The 24,109-nt window shown below is 38.5% G+C and overlaps 1 protein-coding gene across 1 annotated transcript in view; it reads right to left on the bottom strand.

Moving 5' to 3' along the window:
- The window catches only part of DSCAM (DS cell adhesion molecule), a 370,474-nt gene that overhangs the window by 158,072 nt on the left and 188,293 nt on the right, over nt 1-24,109 (bottom strand). Inside the window, exons 2-6 of the mRNA XM_042867346.1 lie at nt 18,492-18,638; nt 12,850-13,128; nt 10,262-10,537; nt 7,487-7,783; nt 6,416-6,691 (exon numbers count right to left, since the gene is read on the bottom strand). Coding sequence (XP_042723280.1) covers nt 6,416-6,691; nt 7,487-7,783; nt 10,262-10,537; nt 12,850-13,128; nt 18,492-18,638 — 1,275 coding nt within the window. The remainder of the gene's footprint in view (nt 1-6,415; nt 6,692-7,486; nt 7,784-10,261; nt 10,538-12,849; nt 13,129-18,491; nt 18,639-24,109) is intronic.

Genomic DNA, 24,109 nt, shown 5'->3' with positions numbered 1-24,109 from the left:
AGATGGATACTTCCTGGGAAAAATGTAAAGAATCTATTCAAATAGTTGAAAAATTAAGTTTTTTTTAGAAATCCTCTGTTAGGTTTGCATGTTTTCTTAAAAGAAACAGGCTGATACAATTTCTTGCAGTTCACAACAGGTGAAGTGCTATCACTTCACCATCAGATAAGAAGATACTTTCTAAATCAATGGCATACCATAATCTCTGCAAGATCAGAAAAAGCACTTTTGAGCACCACACTTTTTTTTTTTTTTTTTTGATGCTGCATCTTTCCTCACCGGGGCTTCTTTATCAATTAATTTGTGTCTGAGAAGTGTGAATAGCAGCGGGCTGTTCATATGAGAAAAGTGTCTCATGAGACAGATGAAAAGAAAATCACCACTTAATACTGATGACTTTTACTATAGCCGAGAAAACTATAAATTACAAAACAAAACAAAACAAAACAAAAGATAATGACTCAGTCCTGCTTTTAAAACGTTTCCAGATCCAACAAATCCTGTAGAATTGATGTTGCTATTATTATTTTACCACCTTGCCTCTAGTAGGATTGTTTTTCAATGGAAATATGAAACTTACAGATGGGGTGTGTAATATAACCTCTTATTTTGTCTGACAACACTTCCCATTTTAAGACTACTTTTATTTTTACTTCTATTTGCTTGCAATTTGACTTTTGTTTGGATAGCACTTTTCCAGGCCAGGTGTCTGCCTCAGGCTGAGTCATTTCAGCTGGAAGGTTGCAGCTACAGCTGTCTGGTCACTTCCAAGAACAGGCAGAGAGAGTTGAAATGTAAGGATATACTGCATTTTCATCATACCTTAAAAGAAAATAAATAAATAAATAAAAAGCCATTGTGAAAATCTGAGTAGCCTCACCATGGCTTTCATGTTCAGCGGGTGAAGACACAAGCATCAAATGCTCTTGCTGTTTCTAAGGAAAGTCATCAAAAGAGTGCCCAAATTTGAATGTACAGAGGAATAGGGGAGATCATGGGGCCAACAAAACAAAAAGGAAAACCAGCCTCTCTTACTGGGCATGCAGACAACAGCAGCAAGCAATGGAGCAGAAACTCACAACATTGCCCAGGATAAGAAAAGGGGCTTGCAGAACTGGACTTAGGAGAAGCAGAAGAAAGTCAAAAGTTGGGATCAGGCTTGCAATGGGATTCAAGAGATCGTGAAGGCTGGTAAATTGAAGTTGGAAAATGGCTGGAAATGTGAGGTTAGAATAAAAAAGCAGTTTGGTGGGATAGAGAACTATCAATGAGAGAAGACAACACAAAGGAGAGAGAGACTAGAAGCCAGTGGAGATAGAGAAAATGAAGACTGGCAGAAAGCAGGGAGTCTAACTGCTGGCAGAGAGGAATGCAGGGAGCTCTGAAGGTAAAGACCACTTCTGAGTCATGGGAACAAGGCACTGGGAAAATGAAGGCTGAGATGAGAAAGATGTGGAGGGCAAACTGGTTTTGGAATGCAGAGCAGAAGAGTAAGGATTAAGACGAGCTGGAGACAGATCATACTTTGATCAAAAGCCCATGTCTTCTCCAGAATATTCTTCTCCTATATGTAGGATATCAGCCTGTAATAGTCTTCTGCTGTCAGCAGATGTATAAGAACTGGCAAATCACTAGAGCTGGGTGAAATAAGGACAGAGAAACTAGTGCTACTAAGAATAATTTTGTTTTTGGCAAGGACCCATGCTGTATCCTTAGCAAGGCTGGTCTTGATGAGTACTTTTAAGGATGTCAGTAAATGCTGTTTCCATTTACAGAAGGAGAAGAAGAGGGTGCTCAGTTTAGTCTATAAAGAAACTAAAAGGAAACTGCATTTAACACAGGCCAAAGTAAAACGTACTGAAAGGTGATTACAGCTGTAAAGACAAGCATCTGACAGGTAAGAAATATCATAAATTCAGTACGAATGTAGAGCCATAGCCTCACCCATTTATGTATGCATTACATTGTGGGTAGATTTCATCACTGTTGTCAGAAATCAGAGCTGGCCAATTCATTTGTCTAAATGAAAAAAATAAATGCCAAGATGGCTTGATTTCCAAAATGCTCCTCTAGGACTCAGGCACAGTTCCAACAGTGCTGCGTCTGCCAAGCAGAAACCTGCTTATTTTCCTGCCAGCATATTCAGTCAAATTTCCATCAGTTATCTTACAGGATTGCTAGCTTCCAAGATTTCAGATCCAGAGACAATGGACAGGTGAAAGGTGAGACCCCACAAGTGAAAGCAAAAAGGTAAGAAGGCTTCACAGTGACTGAGAATAAGGGGGGTAAAGGGGAATAGTTAGAGATAGTTTATAGAAGCAAGAATGTAGAGCTTGTTAGAAAATAAGGGATGGCAGACACTGTGACTGGGATAGTAAGGGGGATGAAGGCCATAAAGATAAAGGTTTGAGAACAGCCCAAGGACATTTGGCAGGGAGGTGATTAGATGTCCATGGGGCAAGAAGAAACTGGTTTGGGGGGATGCCCCCCAAAAGGCCAGGAGTTTACAGTGAGAAAGGTCAGAAGCCTTCGCAAGAAAAACAACAAATCTTCATCCCATGACCCACTGTGCACGCACAAGAGGGGAGGGTCTGCATGCTAATGAACTCTCGGGGGTGTAATGATTATGTATCTGAATTCTGAGAAAACTATTGATTATATATTAGTTTTGCCTATATCTGTACCATGGTTTCTCCAGACAGTGTGCAAATTAGGTGGATCTATCCCCCTTGCACCCAGTGTCCGCGCAGCACTGAATAAACCGTACCTGCTTTGTAATCTTACTTGGGTTACAGAGTTTGATTCCTCACGTCAACAGGCAAGGGATGGAGAAAATGGCATGCCACGTATCTCTGGCCCAGTCATTTGGCAATGCAGGCCTTTAGGGTATGTGCCCATGTGGTCAAGAATATCAGATCTTCCTAAAAATGCTGCAGCAGATTTAATGTAATCTTGAATTGATTCCTCTGATCAACAGTGAAAAGAAGTACCTGCCTCAAGGTCAAATAATACAGAGATGATAGGCCCAGATTCAACCTTTTGGCTTCCTGACAGCCTGCCAGGTGCAGAGCAAACTCTGGTTCTCTGGCAGTCAGGATTTCATTCAGAAGTTTGTCGTGAAACTTTCTGTTCTATCTGAGATCTTACAGTGATTTCTAAAGAATATCCTCAAGAATTTGCTTTCATTTGGATACTTATAAATATCTCAAAATACTCTACAGAATGGGCAATCCTTTTGTATTTAATTACATGCTCATGCTGTTGAATATCTTTATTTGAATGGTGCTTTTGATGCAACTTCATTCAAGACAGAAAGAGGATGCTTTATATACTAGAAAATTTGGAAAATGGGTGTAAATGAGGCAGAGGATAGCAGACAAGAATGGCCACTTGTATACATAATGCAGAAAAGTGCTTCCCTGTAGAGCCAAATTCTGTATCTACCTTTGTCATGGATCTCTGAGATGATGATAATTAAATGACTTCAGTCCATCTTTCCCAGTGGGTAACCAGTCTGCATAATGGGACTTGTTTAAGAAAGACAAAGAACTTGGAGAAGCATATGTATTTCAACTGGAGCTGCGCTCTGTGCATACAAATGCTTTACAAAAGCAAGTAAACTGGAAAAAAAAAATATCAAGCTATAAGCTTCTGAAATTGAACACAAAAAATATGTAGATAAAGATTTAGTTTGTGCCAGAGCTGCCATTTTCCAAAGAGATCCTAAACGCCCAGGTGGGTTTTGAAAAGGGACTCAGTTCTGAAGTACTCTGATGCCACAGATGATCAGTTCAGAAAAATTCATGAGGAAACTGGTAATTATGTCTTTGGAACAGAATATGAAGGAAACAAAATACAAAGTTACAGTTCATTAAGTATCACCTATTCTTAATCACTGGTCTGGGGTCACCCAGTAAGCTTGTAGCGGAAATAAGAACAAACCAAAGGACCCAGTGTTGAACGCAAGCAATAATCCTCCCTCTGTTTCTCTGGAGATTAAATAAATGGAGTGATAATACGAGAAGTCGAATCATAAAATAAGGAGATTTTGGCACTGACATTAACTCCTCTTACAATGTCATATCTCACAGTTCCTCTAAACAATGCAAGCAGAGCCATAGTTCTTATTTCTTGGAATAAACTGTAAGTGTCTGAAAACTCATCACATTCCCTTAGGAATTCATAAAAGAAAAATGACAGCATGAACATTAGCAATATTTTGAAGCAAGCCATGGATGACTAACCATCCCTGGAGGTATTCAAGAAACGTTCAGATGTTGTACTAAGGGACATGGTTTAGTGGAAAATATTGGTGATAGGTGGACGGTTGGACTGGATGATCTTAGAGTTCTTTTCCAACCTTGGTGATTCCATGATTCTACAATCTGCTAATAAGTTGGATAAAATCACAGTGTGGTTATGGAACAAAATAATATCTAACTATTTCAGCAAACATTGTACAGTACTAACCTCCAGCCACAGAACCTTGAGAACTTTTGGGGTTTATTAATACGAAGCTAAGCTTTGATATTTTGGGTTTAGCATACGAGGTCAGGAAAGTAACCTCTTTAAACAATGTCTTGGCAAGACAGGGCTTGCTGACTGCCTAGCACAGTCTCTGCAGCCAACTTTGGCAGCTCCAGAGGAACACATATGATCCTCGCTAACACATCTGTTTTGCATGTGCAAATCACATTGCAATTCACCATTCATATTGCAACTTGCACTGTTCCAGTGCATCTGCCTTTAGACCACATGCAGGAGAAGCCTGTATCACAGGTGCAGTGGCATCTCACCCACTCTTTGAATGAATCACATTTTTATATTAGTTATTCAGACCACACACAGTCACTTTCAGATTTATGACCTGCCAACAGCTTTGGCAGTTGAATATTCAGACTAAGGCACAATATCTTCAAGCTGTAGGATGCAACATCACTGATAGAGGGATAATCATTGATGGGACTGACCAATTTGCATTCTAAGGTGGAATTGTCAAATTTGTAATCTGTAACTAACGGAAGTAACAACAATACTGCACCTAACATTCCCAGTGACTAGTAATGTTATATAACTGCTCAAGCCAAGGATGGACCACTGGTTTATTTTACATGGCTATATTCATTTTTACCATCACTTGAAGAAAGGTATCATTTAAGAGGCAGCATTCCTCACCAGATTTACCACATTAAGCTCTCAGTGCAATAGCAACACAATTAACTAACTCAGGACACATTTCTTCAGCTCCCTCAATAGATCTGCAATATTTTTGTGACATCAAGCAAGACACCAGATGCGTTAAAATAAATGGTTACATTAGCTTTTCATGATACATGATATGATCAGTGGTCCTGTTGGTCTCAGGTGTGTAAGATGTTACGTCTTTCACAGAACAAATTGCTAGTAGCTTATGGCTAATCTCCTGACCTCTTGAAATAATTAGCAATCACTTCAGTTCAGATTGAAAACAAGAAAGAGCTAAACAAACCAAAGAGAAAGAAAATAAAGGCTCAGATGTCTGTAACAAAGCAATTTTACTTGTGATCTCTGTTTCTTATCTGAGAACAGATGCAGAAATTGACTTCTTCTCTCCTCTCTACCACCAAAAGAAAAAGAGCCAAGGAAAAGCTCCGAAGAACTTCAAGAATGGTGAAATTACACTTCATCCTACAGGCTCTCATGGGTGGACTGTAGAGTGGTCCTGTTGCTCAAAACCAAGTGCAACTGCAGTAAGGTTTTATGTCTTTTGCGTCCCTGTGAATAGGTCTGACCATTACCAAGATCAGAATAGTCTGAACATAATGCTAGGAAAATTTCTGTTCTCATTTATTTCTGAAGTACTTAAGCTTATCCTCATTTGGGACTATGTTAATAGATTCTAAACATCCTGTTAGAATTTATTTATAGTACTAACTTTCTACAGCATCAAGGACAGTCAGAAAAACCTGCTTAATAACAATTAATGTTTGTAGGTCCTGTCTCTTGTTTATTGATGGAAAAACATGCTTCAAAATTCTAATCTTGTTTAAAGTTAGAAAGTTATTGACTAATGAAAATGTAGACAGCCACTTAGCAGAAAAAAGAGTCACCAGTGAAATTTAGGTCACAAAGTATTCATTTGCTGACCAAATTGCTGTCACAAAAACTGCCAACAGAAAGCTTGTTTCCCATTAAGAAGCAGTCTGCTGTTAATAAGCAATGATCTCTTAATTGAATAAAGGAGGGTAAAAATCAAGGAAGACCAAGAAATAGTGCCTGATTATTATTTACGTCATCATTAAAAATGAACAGAAATCTGGGTTAATCATCTTAAGGATTCGTTATCTAACTGACAAGATAATCTTACATGCTCTGTCTTGCATTTCTATAAACTACAAGCCATTACCCCAGCTCGAGTTCTCCAAGTTACCCTTACCTTTCACTGTCACGTGAACACTCTGGCTGGTGGACAGCTGGGGCTGAACAAGGACATTACATGTGTATTCACCCTCATCTACCTCCTTCTGCACATCCGAAAGCTTCAATGTCCCATTGTTCTCAAAAGCCACTTGACGATGGTTAAAGGGAAGCAGGTTAGAGTTCTTGTACCACTTGATGGAGTAATACGGGTAGCCTATTACACGGCAGTGGATGTAGGTGTCCCGTCCCGCTATTGCTGTGATGTTTTTCATTGGTCGAATGCTTGCTGGCCCTGGGAAAGTAAAAAGGAACTCGTGAATATAGGCACGTTTGTTTGACAAAATAGACTTTTTTTTTTTCTGAATATACCAATGTTAATGACATTTACAAATGCGGCTTGTACAACACTTAGTATTTGACAGTTTCTGCTTTTAAGAGCCATTTAAGCAGTTTCCCTAATCTTCGTGTGCTCTAGTTTTTCCTCACCCTGCAGCATACATACTAATTATGTGGGGGTATATGTTTGCATTATCCAACACTCGTCTGATAAAATCTTTGCGGCATTACAAATTAAAAGTCTGAGGATGATTTAATTAATGTGAAATACTAGCACTGATACAAAGCTAAAATTCTGTTACACATGAGAACACTGACAAACTTAGCATTTATTTTGACATATATGAAGTATAATACCATGACGATGGGTATTATGCCATGTAAAGCTAGAAATGCAAGGTAAAGTATAGTATACATGAATAATTACAATCAATGCTGGACAAGTAAAGGAGGAAAGGAAAAGAAAAAACATGCACAACAGGACTAAAGTAAAGAAAATGTGAATTAGTAATGATGAGTACACGAAAAAGAGACTACAGAACACAAAGAGAAATCTTCCAAAGTTTAACCACATCATACATTTTCTGGGTCTGGGAAGGCAGGTTGGAAAAAAAGAGAAGAGGAAGAAAAGGAGAGGGAAAACAGTAAGTTGGTTTTGGCATTCCAAGACTCTTTTCAACACATGCAACAATCTTTTTCTCCACTACAATGAGTTATGTGTGTTTTTTTGAGGAGCTGATTTGACAAGCACCTCTTACGTTTATTCGAGCCTGGTACAGGACGACTCCAGCAGAGTTGTTGGCAGTACAGCGATAAACTCCGCCATCTCGAACCTGAGTGTTAGAGATGTTCAGGTAACTGACCACATTCCCTTCAGAGGTGATAATCTGGCTGATACGATGACTGCCATCCTTCACAATGGGATCTTCATCCAGTGTCCAAGTGATGGTAGGCAAGGGGGTCCCCTTCACATTGCACATAAGGGAGACTGGCTCGCCCGGACTCACCACTTTCTCACTGAAGGCAGAAATGATTTTGGGAGTACCATCTGCCAAAGTAAGAAAAGGAAGAGAAGAATGCTTACATGCTGTAAAGTTGTTCCCTCTATCCTGAAGCTTGTCACAAAATAAATCTTTTTTTGAAGACATGTAAATAACTGTATTCCTGGACATAAGTTTAATTATTGAGAGATGGAAACAAATTTCAGTAGATTACTTACGGAATTCTTTCCTTACTGAAAGTTTCTTTATCATCACTAAGAAACTCAATAGTGAATTCCACTCAGGAAAAACCACCTGAATGGAAGGATGGGGGCTCTGCAGGGCTATATGAACTGTCAGGTTCTTGCAGAGAGGTGTCAGTCATACACAGTTCACCAGTAATGACATGCAACAAACCCCTCACATGCTTTGAATTTTTCCTTTCCTGGTACATTTAATCTCCTTTAAAAGCTAAAGATGAATTCTGTCAATGAGCCAGGCATAACTTGCATAGGCTAATTTCACACAGCTGTGTCAATTCAGTTTAGTCCTGACCCACATTATCGCATTTAGAAAAGTACTGAATTAAGCTTTTCCTGAATAGAGGCAGCAAGTAACAATAGTGATGCCAATTTCTTTCTGTGGTCATTTTGTGTTGCAGATAAATAACCTTATGTGATGAGAATGTTCAAATAATTTTTCTTGTTATCCGTGTCACAATGTACTCATCCTCTACCAGACAAATGAATAAAGAGAATGCATGGAGACAGAAACTTTGAGGTTTTAAGTAGGAAGCAGGATTAAATAACCACCTGCCCAGAGAGCTCAAAGGAATAACACTTAGGAATGATGACACTCTGCTATTAGTTAGAAAGTTCCTTCTGAAATCACGTATTGCATGCTCTCCCTTGAAAATTATACTTTCAAAGCCGTATCTATAAGGGATTTCAATATAATTGGGGGCAAAAGTGCAAGAGGCCACATGTCAAGAGCAGCATGCAGAACACAGCAAGCATGCTAGAAGTTTGGACAGCAGTTTTGCCAGCTACTATCTGATTTTATAGAATCAAGAGGCAAGTAAGCTAACTTAATTGTCCTACACTGTTAGCATCTGCAAGAAACAGAAGGAAAAGGCTATTCATTACCTAGTGAGGGTCCAAAGAAACATGAAAATACGTCTTGTATATGAAGCCCTTTATGGACAACTCCTTTCAGTTTCATACAGGCCAGAGGTTGCCAGAATAGGATTAACAAATCTCATGCTCTATCTGAGAGCACTATGTACTATATACTGCCTCCTTACAAACACTCTGCTATGTACTTACCCTCGTGTTTGAGGGGTTGAACCACAATAATACCCTTGGAAATCATAATTCTTACATTGCAATTTCAGTACAACATCACTCTGAGAAAATACGCATGATAGATATAAAGCCAGCCCCAAAACATGCTGAGTCACAGTAAAATTAAAAATAGTGCCGAAATATTCCTTTGCTTTCCAAATAGTGAAAATCATAAGGTACTGCCATTCTCAGACTGCTGAAAGACCTCAGATAGGAAGAGGGCATTTTGTTTGGTTTGATTTCATAATTTTCTCCTCTTTCTTCCTGTCTTGTTTCTGTCCCATCAGTTGTGTGACAAGAGTTTTTATTTATTTATTTATTTATTTATTTATTTCCATCTCTGACTCTCTTCCTTTCCTTTGCTGTGTATTAGATACTGTCATCCCTCAGAAAACAAAACAACAGCAATAGGAAAAAAGCTTTTTATCCTGAAAGGAAACTGTCACCAGACCAATAAATCTTTGAGTGTGCACACCATGTACCTCTGCCATCCCTCTGCTTCTTCTTTTTTTTTTAATTCAAGTGACAGGCTTTTTTTGGAGATGAAAGCAGACAGTATTTTCCCAGCAAGACCCGGGTGTCTTTGAAATCTTTCCTGCTGTTACTCTCTGATAACCTGCACTCTCTCGACACTGTGATAGATTATCAATACACTCTTTAGGCTTTGTTAGTCACAGGAGATGGTTGCCGAGGTAACTTGGTCCAGGCAGGTAATCTCCTCTTTTTTCTGTAAAGACTAAAAATAGTGTCCATGCCACAACTGCACTACATTCTCATTAATGAACTGGCTCTGTACAAACCGCCTGATTATCATGTGGAACACTGTGTCAGGTACTTAATATGATCTCTAGATCTTCAGCCCATATGCCCAACCAGAAATGCCATACCAGGAAGGAAATGTCTGGTCCTGAATAAGGATCACTTATCACATGTCTTGTTGAAAAAGTAGTGTAAAAAAATCAACACCATCATCTCTAAAAAAAAAGGACAGTGAACACTATTCAGGAAGGATATATTTTTCAAATCAATACCTTCCAACAGTTTTCTTCTCTTCAGAGTAGGGAGGCACAATAACATCTGCCGACAGCTCAAAGGTACCTTCTTCTCTTGTTTAGAGCCTCCAGTACTTCACTTTACAAAAGTGTTGCCAAAGACAACGTGTAAAACACGGAGATTAGAATCACTAAACAGGCAGTGACTCACCTTCTAATATTACTTGAACATAGTCTTGAGCGGACATCTTGTCCTTGCGCACAAAGCACTGGTATGCTCCACCATCACTCTTAGCCATGCCATCCATGATAAGGTTCTCCCGGTTGATCCCAGTGATCCGAACGTTGTTACCAGGGTTAATGATTTCACCATTACGGTACCATGAGAGCTCCTGGTCCTCGGTTCCTGTCACGCTGCAGGACAAGGACACTTGACTACCAACACTGCTTTTCACTTTCCGTGGGCTGATTGTGGCTTTTAGTGGTTCTGCGGATTTAAACCAAAACAATGGAGAGGGAAAGGGAAATAGAGAACATTAAGTATACATCTACATTTACATGAGAGTAACACATTAACCCTCAGATAAGACAAACAACATAAATCACATCCATATCCTTCTGAAAAAAAAAAAAAAAAAAAAAAAAAAAAAGCAGCAGTAAAACAAACTTTTAAAATCACCACAGATTATTGTGCTTGCTCTGAACAAGCATTTCCCCCAAGAACATCCATGACACAAAACGTAAGGATTAACCTACTTAACATATGATATAACCCCCTAGACTATGCCTAAATGAATGGTAGGAACAGATCTACTGAGTAACAGTATTGTTGCTAAGTGGCAATCAATAGTACTACATCTTTTGGAAGGGCAGGATATTACTTTGGATTAGTTCAGTGTGGACTTTCGTACTGGTGTATTAGATGCATTTCTGAAGATCATCTTCTGGTTTCATTTCCTCCAAAAGGAACATAGTTAAGAATACCTAATGTGAACAATTGTTGTAAATGACAATTACAGTACCAGATTTGTTTTTAACAGTGGAAGTACTTACTGAAATGTTAACAACAGATGCAGTCATAAACATGTGTGGGATCTATCCTCATGTAAATGCCTCTTTGTGTGGGCTCACTAAATTTTCTGCTTTAACACAGAAAGACTGCAGTATTTTCAAGTCAGTCTTAAAATGGAGTAGAACCTAGTTAATACGTGTTTTATATTGCAACAAAAGAGGATGAAAAGATTTGAAAAAAAGTCATAAATGTACATGTGATATTTATCCCATTTTTAATAGTTACCAACACTCCTGAATGCAGAGTTTATCTCATGTTTTGTGTATTTTGGTTCATCCTTATAAAGATAATGGACTTTTGTGAAATATATATTCATATTAGCTTCTTGTGTAGGTTCAGTACTACCTCTGCCACTAAGAAAAAAATGTGCAACATATTTCCTTTTTTTAGTTGTGGATAATCAACACTGATGTCATCTCTCATAATAAATATGTACTATTCTTTTTTTTTTTTTGCCAACTTACATATACACACATGCATCTATATTCCTACATAAAAAAAATCCACAACCAAATCATTCACTTTACAGAACATTTTATAACACAGAAGTTGCAATAAATCTTTACTGCTTCTCCAACATATATTGCCAAAAATTACTGATCTGTCGTGAACAGAGGCCTGGAAAAACACAGACGTGCCAATGACTTCCATCCTTCCAGATCATAGACTCTTATGTAACAGTCTTTTTGTCCAGTAATCAATAGCTAATCTGTGATCACATGCGTGTTACAATCACTGAACATTTACTATAAGCAGGTCAGAAAGGCTCAAAACTGTGAACAGCCCAGTAGTACCACCAACATCTTACAGATTCAAGAAAGTGATGAGTATCTTCCATTACACAGAAGAATAACACTGTTTTCCCCAAGTCGTTCTTCCTGCCAACCTTATAAGAGGATATCTACTTGCTGATCACTGAGTCCATATGTAAAACACATCACTAGCATCTAGGTATACTTTCAGTACCACCAGCAACTCCATCACAATGTGTTTCTAAAAGTTTTAATTTTGTGTCATACTGACACAACGACAAACTGAATTTTAATGCATAAGCTCATTATTTATAACTCACAAATTTTTGATCTTTAATCTTTGTTTTATTCTGCCCAAATCCATCATGTGTAATTATTGGTGAAGACATTTTAATGGTCTGAACTGTTCTTTTTTTCCCATTTGCTAGTTGTGCTACACAGGTGGAAATGTTAGTTCACAAAGTGTAATTTCTATTCCAGGAAATCATTTCTTTTTAACAATAGAAGAATAACACTTTTCCAGTGCAGTGCTTCTGAGTAATAATTATCTTTGCTAGAATTTGTGAAACATTCAGAATATTCACACATGAATACTCAACTAAGAGGAGGTATGAGTATTCAATATTACTGAACAGCATGAGTCATGGCAACAAGAGTTTGGTAGCTTTATTCATGAGAACATTTGCAATTTCTTTTTAAGCATCCAATTGAAGATTCTAAATTACATATCCTCTGTGTGATAAATTATATAGCTACATTATAAATTGCATCTATTTGCACTTCTGATCGCTCAATTGTCCAACTAACTCATCTCCCCAGAGTCTAATACCAAACGTTGCAAAATTCTGAGAAGTTTAGGCATTGCTAAGGTAAAGTAACAAAATGGAAGGTACAAAAAGATATAGCAACATCTTCCCACATGCAAATGTCCAGGCAAGAAGCAGTGCAAGAGCTTCAGTCAGTCACAAAACTTACGTTTTACATATAGTCGCCCTATCATCTCGGCAGTACCATAGTTGTTCCACACCTCGCAGACATAGTTGCCGGAGTCTGAGGGACGCGTGTTCTCTATCAGCAGACCTGTAACTGTCTGCCGAAACCTGCTGTCAGGCTCCCAGGGAACGTTGTCCTTCAGCCAACGATACTTTGGTGTGGGGTGCCCTGATGCTTTGCAAGGCAGCTCCACTCGCTGTCCTGCCATGGCTTTACGGTGGTCAAACCCATCTAGAATAGATGGAGCTGAATTCGCTGGATCTGAAAGAACAGAGATTTTCAAGGGGAACATTCGAATTATTGCATTTGCTAAGTAGTATGTCAATATTTATTCTCCTGGCTTTTTGACTCTCTAGCCCAGTGTTTTATGTACTACAGTTTGGTACTGTGCCCCAGCCATCAACCTGAAATATCTCAACAGTGATGGCTGGGATCCAGAAGCACATACTACTAAAACACCTTATGACTACTAGGAAATCTTCCTACTGGATTTTTTCCAGGTGGCAACCATTTCTCTGATATCCTCTACGAGAAGAATGAAGAGCCAAAAATGTGTTGCCTGACCAATTACTACAGTTATCCCTCCACTACTCGATTAGAGTGAAGCCAACACTCCCCATATTTGTCGGTGGTCTGAAGGCTTTAAATTAAAGGCACAGTTGTCTACATGTATGCGTGATTACAGTTTGTCCTTTTAGTAGTCATTGACTTAACTGGCTCAGGTACTGCTCACAAGGAAGCTGCAGCAGATCCTTATCAGGAGATGAAGAGATTAAATGAGCAATCTGTACTAAATTCAAGCTATACTGTATAATTGCTGCCTAAGATAGGTAGTTTAAAATCTTAGCTGTATCTACATGAACTCATCTCATGTATGCATCTTCCACAGACCTGGGAGGATACACTTGAGAGCCAAATATCTATACTGCATTAGTTAGAGGCACTATGCATGTTATTCTGTCAATCTAGAAACTCAAATTTTGATGCTAAATGGATGGGCTAAGTAAATTTTGTGTGGATAGCTAAGTAAAATTCCAAATGCTGAGTTCAATTAAAGAATAATGGAAGATTTTTTTCTATTCTGTAGTTGAGCCATTAAGGGCAACAGCACATTCAGTTTACAGTAACTTACTGCCTGTCTCATCAGAAATATGTCAGCCAGTAGTTAAACAGACGAATTTGCATGCATCAGTAGCCACTGGGTTCATATTTGGCATTGAGGAATTTATTTTTTAGCTTGCCATGCTGTTTATGTCTGGCTTAGTGAAGGAACATGCTGCCAAGATGCTATTGGAACGGCCAATGTCAATTTGACTAATTGATTAGCCACCTCCTTTTTCCCCTTTGGGATCATGAGGCATCTATGCTTTCTGTGCACAGATTTCTCTGTGTAGCCTGAGGAATTAACTCCATAAAAATGTAAGTATGTGTGGAATTACAGCTATGGCTGTTAGCAAGAATGCATCTACATAAAAACAGCTTCTTTAGTTGAAAATTACAATTAAATAATGAGAAAGTAAAACTGACTTTTAGAGTTATTGCCTGTACATTACTACTCAAAACTCCCAGTATTATCCCAACATGTTTTTAATTTCGAAAGACTGTGGAGGACATATGTGGTTCCATTTGCAACTTCTTAAGTATGAATATATGAAGTACCACACGGACTTCAAAACAGGGTAGAGGTCACCAGGGGAAAAACTAAAGTAATAGTAAGGAAAAGATGTGGCTAACAAACATCACGTGTTGACAGTTTCCCAGTTTTCTGCAGAAAATCACACTTGCTTCAATGCCAGGCCCAGGTAAAGTGTGACTTTACCTTGAATGGTGGTGGCAGCAAAGCAGCATGCCTGGCTCACACACCTAGGAAGAAGCCAGGAAGGCCAGCTAAGCTGCCTCAGGAGGTGGGGACAATGGCAGTAGCTGCCATGGGAAGCATGTCCTGTCTCTGCAACTACCATTTCTTCCCTTTCAAGAGAAACCCACCCATCCTCAGGTCATCTTTTCCAAATTAATATCATTTTGTTTTTTCAAAAATCCCCAAAAATCCTCAAGAACCCCCATCTGCAGAAAAGCTGAACTGAGATTTGCCTATGTTCTTTCAAAGCTTTGAGATGGATTTTATAGAGAAGATATTTCAAATATATTAAGGGAAGCACAAAATATAACTCAGGTGACTTGCTTTCTTACACTGTCTTCTTATATACCTAAATAGATGATTAAAACATCTCTTTAGGATGTTTGTGGAAGAGACTTCTGGTTAGAACTCATACATAACATATATTCTAGTTAAGTAAATAAAAAGAAAAGAAAAGCACAAAAGAAATACCAGGATTCACAAACAATTATCTCCAGTGAGGCAAAGGTAAAGTAATATATCCCAATTACAATATCTGATATGGGCTGTTTTGAATGATTTCTTTTTACTGTGCTTCAACACTCAGCAGCAAATAACTTCTGGCAAGGACAAGGGGGAAGAAAAATGAGGCAAAATACTGTTATACATGCTAAAATGTTCTCCTTTGCATCTTTTCTTAAGGATAAAGCAAGAAATTCATTATGCTTTCAATATCATGGGGCTGGTTTTTGAGTGTTTTTTTTTTTTTTTTTTTTTTTTTTTTTTGAGGGTGGAAGGTTAGAAGGAGTTCAAGAGTTCAGGCTTCATGGCTGGACAAGATTATTTTTGGAAATGCACACTATAATGGGCATTAGAGGAATATTCTTTAGCACATTATTTGTCTTGGGTTTTATTTTGAAAGCCACATGATTTCAAAGATATGTTCTTACTGCCAATGCAATTTAGAATTCTGCTTTAGACATAGGCATACTAATTATCCAGATGTGTATTTTCTCTTATATACACATTCTCTTCTTCACTCTTTCAAACAGTCAATAAGCTTAATACTTCACTACAAAATATGGCCAAAAGAATGAAATCAATATCCACAAAAATATTTAATCTCCAATTAAGCTAAGAATATTTATGGCTGTAAAAGGCAGGGAAAAATTTACATTTGAAATGTAAAAGGCAGGGAAAAAATCACAAGGTCCACTATGTTCATGGATTCTCTGATCTCAGTTCTTTAAGGACTCGCTACTTTACAACATAATAAATTCCACTAAAGATAACCAAACCAAACCTGTTAGAGAAGTATTAAGAGTCAAACTCTGCTCACAATTGCTATCCAGAGCTCAGCATAGCTCTAATGAAGAACAATTAATCCCACGGAATTCAAAAAGGCAATCATTGTACACAGGTAACATTTCTTATTTTGTTTTTGTCTGTTGAGGGGACCAGAAGAGGCAAGTCCGGAGAGGGCAAGTCTTTTAGAGTGCTTATTATGAATTATAAACAATATTGAGCTTTCAGTTCTTTCCTCTTTTTCAGTGAAATAACTAAAATTTTCCTATGGTAACCAAGGTACAAGCCTAATTTTATTTATGTTACCACTGGCTCATCCGTAGTATGATTTTATACAGAAGCAGACCATATTATGGAGCCAGCTAGAAGGACAGGACCCTGCCTATTCTTGTAAGACCAAAGCAGGAAGATTGCTCTGCAGAAGAAAAAAAATTCTTTATCTGCCTGTGAAAAGGAAAAGCCAGAGTTTTGGCCACCGGAGACAGACATCAAGAAAGAAAGGATCTGAATGGTAAGTGATACTAACCTGTTCAATCACACTATTTTTAGCATTAGCATCTTTAAGTACTAATTTATGTGTTCAGAAGACTCCAAAATATTTCGGCAATGTTCATACTGGAGAAGGGCAGGAGGTGTATTACTTATACAAGTCCTTGTGCTCACCTCTGACTCCCTCAGGGTTCTCAAGGTAGAGGATAGAGTTGAGACCTAATTACTGGGATTGTTTGTTTTCTGATAAAAAGACTAAAAAAGAAGAGGATAACATCAAAAGGAAAATGCCACAGTGTTAGGTTATGAAGGTCCTCAGTGCCAGAAAGACAGGGAACTCTTAGAGAAACTCCAATGGAGGGCCACAAATACGATTAGGGTTCTGGAGCATGGCCCTTATGAGGGTGGGCTGAGAGATCTGGGACTGTTCAGACTAGGGAAGAGAGGGCTGATGGGATCTTATCAGTGCTTGTAAATATCTAATAGGTGGGAGCCAAGTGGCTGGGGCCAGGCTCTTTTAATTGGTGGACAGAGATAGGATAGTGGGCTCAAACTGGAGCACAGGAAGTTCAATCTGAACTTGTGAAAAGAAAAAACTTTACTTTGAGGGTCTCAGAGCACTGGAACAAGCTGCCCAGAGAGGCAGTGGAGTTGCCTTCTCTGCAGATTCTGAAAAACCACCTGGGTAATTTCCAGTGCAAGATAATTTAGGGAACCTTCTTTAGCAGGTGGTTGGCTTTGGTGATCTCCAGAGGTCCCTTCCAATCCCTACAATTCTGTGATACTCTGGTGGAACAGTAGGATTTAGTTATAGTGAAAAGGAGAAAAAACCTCTATGAGGCATTCAACATGATGGTGGACTTGTCTTCTGTAATAGAAGAGAGAGAGGAGAGAGTCTACTGTCAGCTGACTTTGTGGATCAGAGAATGAAACTGCAGATTTGTGCACATGCAAATACAGTCACAGGCATCTAGCAGATGTGGAAGATGGAGAAGAGCTATTTCTATACAGATGTATTTGAGAGTAAGTTGCAAACTCATGACTAGGGGCTGCTCCTCCTTCTCACCTCATCCACAAAAGGCACCTTCTCTCACTAAGAAAAAATAAGAAAGGGAAATTGAAGAAATATCATATTGACAACTGAAGTGTTTTTCTGTGGGAGGAACAGGGTGATCCTTCTTCACACACATGACAATCAGTAGATGATTTAAATTTAGAAGAAAATGTGAAAACACCTCAGTTACCTTCAAATTTTCCTGTTGCATTAGGCCATTTGCCCATAACAGCCTCGCATCAGCCCTCCTGTTTATCTGCAGTACCCTGAGTGTCCTGAGCCTAGTCACATTTCAGTTCTGGCTGGAGACTCCTGGCAGCAGGAGAAAACACTATTTGCACTGAGGAAGGAGCATTTAAAATGAAAAGGAAGGCTGAAATGCACCTCAGCTAACCTGAGATGCCTGCAGCAGAAATACCTACAGCTGAGCTAAATGACCTGAGCTCTTGCTGTGACTAACAGAGAGAAATAGGCACCATGGGGCGATTCATCTCACCCCAATATGGGCAGTCGAAGCAGGCCAGACACATTACCACTTAAAGGGTCTGCATGTCTGTATCCCCTTCTGTTTCAAAAGGGAGGTTAAGGGGACTAGATACTTTCACAATGAATGTCTACCTTTAATGGGATAAATCCCATCCACAGGCCTTTCACAAAGCACTCTAAGCCTACTAAAACTCACTGTACTAAGTGCCAAAGCGAAGGTGTACACTATCTGCCCTTTGGAAATATCTACTAATGGTAGGAAAACAGAAAAAAAAAAAAAGGATTTTAAAACAGAGAGAAGCAATAACCTCACAGTGGTCCAACTCTACCTTCCTTTTGATAGAAAACTTGGTTGTTGGTGCATATGGGCACAACATCATGCCTTGCCAGTTCAGCATACTAGAGATAGGCATATACAGTACTTATTTCAACACAATATTTATAAGGCAGTACCTGATACAAAAAGTCTTGCACTGTTGCTTTGTCGTGTTTCTCCAGTGTATCTGTGCCTTGTGATACATCGGTAGTTGTACAGTCCATCTTCATTCTGTACGTCTAAAATATACAAGGCTCCCGTGGATGTGATGAGAAATCTAGGTCCTGAAAGACACAAGAATTTGCAGCACTTAAAATATCTACAAGTTGTTAATGTGTTCTGCTTCCTTGCACTGGAGGAGGGAAGATGCAGGCTAGAGTGTTCTGAAGATTTCGTTGCCAGAGTCTAGAAACAAGAAAAGCCTACTAGGTCTGCTCACTGCAAATGCTTATAGAGATATGAATACCCATACTTCTTACTAAAAAGAAAAGGATCTGTAAGGAAAACATGGGGAATGAAAAAAAAAAGAAGGGTATTCTGGTACATATCACAATTACAAAACAGCATCCAAGAGGTATCTGAAATAGAATATAGAGTAAAAAATTGAAGTCACCTTAATTTACACGGTAGAGAGCTATGGTAACGTACTATAAGAAATGTACACATTAGAAGAATTGCAGTCTATAATTAGAGTAGCACAGTGTAAGCAGGTACAGGGGCTCTGCATCTGAAAGAAGGGCTTTAAAAAACCATACAATAATGGAATGTGTAATCTAATAATCCAGGAGTTTGTTTTACTTTTGTTGTTGTTGTTGTTGTTGTTGTTTGTTTGTTTAAGTCCTACACAGAGAGGTTTATTTGAGGAAGAAAAACAAGTCCAGGAAGACAGTTGCCTCTTAAAATTGAACAAGGCTGGTATGTTCAGGGCCAGCATTTTTCCCAGAGCTCATTCACAATGAAAATAACGTACCTGAAATTCTCAGCAAAATACGTATTTTTTATGATTGACTCTAGAACATGTGGAAAATGTCATGGTACATATGTACACACCTGCAGTTTGGATCATTTGACAGCTCCACAGTACATCTGTTCTGTTGTAGATGCCTGTTCTAAGGTCAAGGACACAAAAAAGCCAACCTCTACATTTGCTCTAAAGCTTCTCCCATACTAGGACATGTGGAAAATCATGTGGTTGGAATGCACTGCAAACCTAAGCCTCACAACTGACCACTTCCTTCTTTTAAAAAATATGGAAGTCTAAGCTATGTATGGTTTTCTGAAACTTTCACACTAAAGAAAATATACAAAAGGGAAAAATGGAAGAAAAGATCACAATATCTTAGTTATTTTTCTCTAAGTATCTGATAGGTGTTAATACATATATACCCATACATATCTATTATAAAATATCTGTCTTCCAAACTAAGGGAGAGAATACACAAAGATGAAACACATATTCGGTAATATGCAGTAAGAAATATTTCTTTTTCTTCAGTGCTCCATTTGAGCAGTGACTTCTTAATAATTGAGTGTAGTCAAGGTGCTTGCTGACAATTGCATCAGTGGGAAAGTAATCTGGCAGATAAAAGACAGAAAGGAAATGGCATCATTATGGAAAGCAATCTCCTTTAAATCACAGTCTAAAAGAAGAGGAAAAAAACACCTTAGGACAAGACTGACCCTTAAAACACAGAATACTGAATAAAGCAACCTCAGCCCACCTCTCTCACTGTAGGCATACTGAATTATAAAATAGCCATGCCTGTGACCTGTCTTGGCTGATTCTGTTTTCCTCAAAGTCAAGGCACAAGCATTGAAGCAGTCAGGTCACACCTTTGGAAAAGCACATGCCACGCTGCACATACTCTTTTAAAGTACATGGTTTGTTCTAACAGCCTGTACCATTAATAAGAAATGGATTAATAAAACAAATCCACGGCACGACGGAATGAAGATGCTGAGCTGCTAAGTGCTACCAAGGGGCTGAGGTGGGTGAGAGCAGACCTGAAGGAAAACTTGAAGGCAACAGCACTTTCCCCAGCCATGAGCTGTCAGTGGATAGTAATACTGCATTCCTGCCTAGGGGAGTGAGTTACTGACTGGGAGGTTGTTCCCTCTTATACACAGACCATGTTGATATAATTTGCCCTGAAAATTTGAGTGCTAGCAAAACGGAAAGCTTATGTTTCAGCATATTACTTGGAAATAAATGTTTGGTTGAGCATAGTAGAAGAAGCATGTGAGTAGGTAATATTTTTTGTTTCACAGCCAGGTGTCTGAAGTGCAGCATTGTAGAGGTTACAAGAGAAAAGCAAAGCTATCCTGCATTTTATCTTAGAATATGTTCTGTTCTAATATTTTGAGGAAAAAAGTATGTACCATTAATAGATTTATTCAACAAAACGTTCTACCAAGCTTCTGAATTACTAACAAGTTGTTTACTTTCCAGTCTGAAAAATAGCTTGGCTTGACCAAAAATATTAATCACATTTTCTACAAATGACTGGCAGCTAACAGCTACTAGCAACCAGAAAACATCTGGACCACAAGATTGCAGGCAATTGGCTAGTGCATCCCACAGCCATCATGGAACTGCTCTTTAGCCCTCATCAGTCATACAGCCCAGTTTCAAATCCACAGCTGATGATAATTCTACCTCCTCTTATGGAGGCAGCATTGTATCAATTAACAAAGAGGCAATAGTTCCTGATGGTCAGAGAATACATTTATTTTTGGTGATTCTCACAGTACAAGTTCTAAACATAGCATACCTTGTGCAGAGCGTTTTTTAGTTTTCAATTACTCAAACATAACCACTCAGCCTATTTCACCTCTTCTCCTCATCACATACGTACCCTCCATCTGTATCCTTTACAAGGTTCACCACTATTTCTATATAAGAAACAATATTTGGAGCTATGGTGTGAAAACCCTGGGTTATTTGATTCTTGTGTCACATGCAGATTCTGCACAGCTAAAATATTCAAAAAGCAAATCTACCTTTACCAAGAAACATATTACAAGGACTAAAGGTAATTAAAACATAGTTGTCCCCTTTGGTCTACATTCAGCATAAAATCACAGTTTCTGGAGACAGGAATCACAATTAGGGACTTTACTAGGGGGTTAATGCTGGGTATTCAGCAAAGGCAATCTCTTCTTGCTTCTCCTTCCAGCTGTGTGAGCATTACATAGCACTGTATTTCAGGCAGCACAGCCACGTCAACTGTGTGCTTGCCCACAGCAATGCCACTTGCCTGGCAGGGCTGCCGAACAGGAGCTGTACATATGATGCAGACATTCTTTGGAGCCCAATCAAGACTCAGATCAGATTTTTTAAGCTGGAGTGGATATGAGTGGAGAGACTGTTCAGGTGATTTAACATCACAGGACCAGGAATACATGTAAGTTAAGAAGGTGCTAGTGAAATGATTGCAGTATGTCTGGTCCCTCCAGTAAACCTGCACAGATTTTGCATTTGTATCAAGCAGCTGGAACCAAAACAGCTGGGAAGTAGAAATGAGCCTATTGTAAAATGGCTTCACGCAACTTTCTTTTCCTGGGCTCCAATTTCAGCTTTGCTAAATAAACATAATTCCAGTTTACACTAATGGAGGTCCCTAGTAAGCACAAGTTTAAGATTGCACAAACATGTCCAAAGCTTAAAAATGAATTCCGTTCTCCACGCTTTTCTAAAACATGCAAAATTTTCAGTTACATATAGCCTATACAGGCTATCACCAGTAACTCTTAGGCTTAAGCTTCTCACAAAGGATCAAATCCATGGCTTCCCTTTTAAGTGCTAAAAGTACACTTCCTCAGTACCTCAACACAGCAAACATTGCTCTCACTAATGCTTACATTGGAATCTGAACTAAGGAAACACACAGAGTGGCTACCGCCATGCTGAAGGCTATATACAGAACTGTGGGCTACCTCTAGCTCACATAATACTGCCTCACATTTGCATCTTTCCAGGAAGCAAGCTTTCTCCGGTGCGATTACATATCTGATTCTCTGGGTCAACCAGTGCTGGTACACTTACTAAAAGTTCGCCACATATTAAAAGGGGTTTGTAAAAGCAACGCAGAGCCAACTAATTGTTCGGTGTGACCCTTCCGTGTTTTCTGGAGAAGTTAGGAATGTACTTGAGCTATCTAACACTGCTTAGATCATTTTCTCTGTTGGAAATTACTCAGGCAATTGTATAATAAAACCTTCACTTAATGCATTAGCTAGAGAATTTGTCTCACTCTCTTTAAAGATAACTGAAAATAAATAGTTATTGCCACATGCCAGATGTTATCCTACAGTGTACATTTCTCACAAACACACATTATATGTAATTGCAGGGCTATAGCATTTTCTTTTCCTCTCTTCTTAATATATTTTGCATACTTATGTAATGCTTTAATAACCAACTGCTACTGTAAAAATGCTAGACAGAAAAGATGACAGAAAAATAAAAGGAGAAATGCATGTAATTTCTGTCATCTTCTAAACGGAGAGTATTTTCATTAAAAACGACAGGCTGTCAACTGTGACAAAGCTGAAGTGCTGAGCGCTCTGTGTTCTGTACTTCAAAAAGTGTTTAGAAAAGCACCAGGATGGGGATCGACAAGCTTTTATTACCCTGTTGATCTATGGGAGTGTTCTGTTCTGGAAGCGCATTTAATTTAATCGCTCTCCCTTTGCTGTAACAAGGTCTAATTTTTTTTGACTTACCTACTTAATATGCCAAATAAGGTGTATTTTTTTAGTGGAACATCCTCTCGGATAAACTGAACTTTCCGTTTGTTTGGCTGTAGGCAGACTTCAAGGGAGGAAGACAGAGAAGCCTCCTCCAGAACAACTAAAACGAACAGTGTCAAAATATATCTTATAATTCCCATTTATTACTCTCTCTCATAAATGTTTATATTAATGCTTTGAAAACTTGATTATAATGATTTCAGAATCTGATTTCCAGAGGTGCTGAGAGCTTGCATCTCTTTTGTTTTCATTGTTTGGTGTCTTTGAAGATCTGGCCCTATATCTGCAATATGTCTTTCATTTAATGGCTTCAAAGAACATTAAGTGCCCTTAAGACCTTTTGCCTTGCCTAGATAAGCATAGTAAAACATTATTTTTTAAAATTCAAAAGCTTTACAAAGAAGCTTATTGAGATAAATACATTGATGGAATCCATCATTCTTTCTTCAAGGTCCCATCTGTCAGTAATACATAAAGTTGCCTTGTTGTGAGACTAAAAAAATATACAGATCCAAAGACTAGAAAGAACCATTAAAGTCATTTATTCTCACCTTTCATGCTTCACCCATTAACTCCTGCATCAAATCCATATCTGAAAGTTAAGCTGTAGCTTTTTTAATAAGACAACGGTCTTGATTAAAGACTTATTGTAGTGGAGAGCATGTGATATACTCCTGGGTAAATTATTCCAGTGGTTAATTATTCTCATTTTTCAGAGTTAGAGTATTGTTTGTGGTCTGTTCGACTTTGACCCCAGCTATTGGTTCTTACCTTGTTTTCATTAAAGATTTTTCAGTCAGAAATCTTCTGCCCATTTAAGTACATGAGGAAATTACATCTTACACCACACTTTTCCTTAATTAGTTACATAGATTGAACTTCCTCACTCATTTAATGTGAATAATTCATATAATGAAATATTCCTGCAGTTTTTGACCAGCACCTTAACAAGTTTTTGATGTTCTTTTCAAGTTTGGATTAGCTTAATTAACAGTTCTGGTAA

Source organism: Lagopus leucura, unplaced genomic scaffold (genome assembly GCF_019238085.1).
Source record: "Lagopus leucura isolate 7727_CA_CO unplaced genomic scaffold, USGS_WTPT01 Super-Scaffold_100001, whole genome shotgun sequence".
In the NCBI taxonomy this organism is placed as follows: domain Eukaryota; kingdom Metazoa; phylum Chordata; class Aves; order Galliformes; family Phasianidae; genus Lagopus; species Lagopus leucura.
The sequence above is the reverse complement of the archived record's forward strand: the minus strand, read 5'-3'. Positions and strand labels throughout refer to the sequence as shown.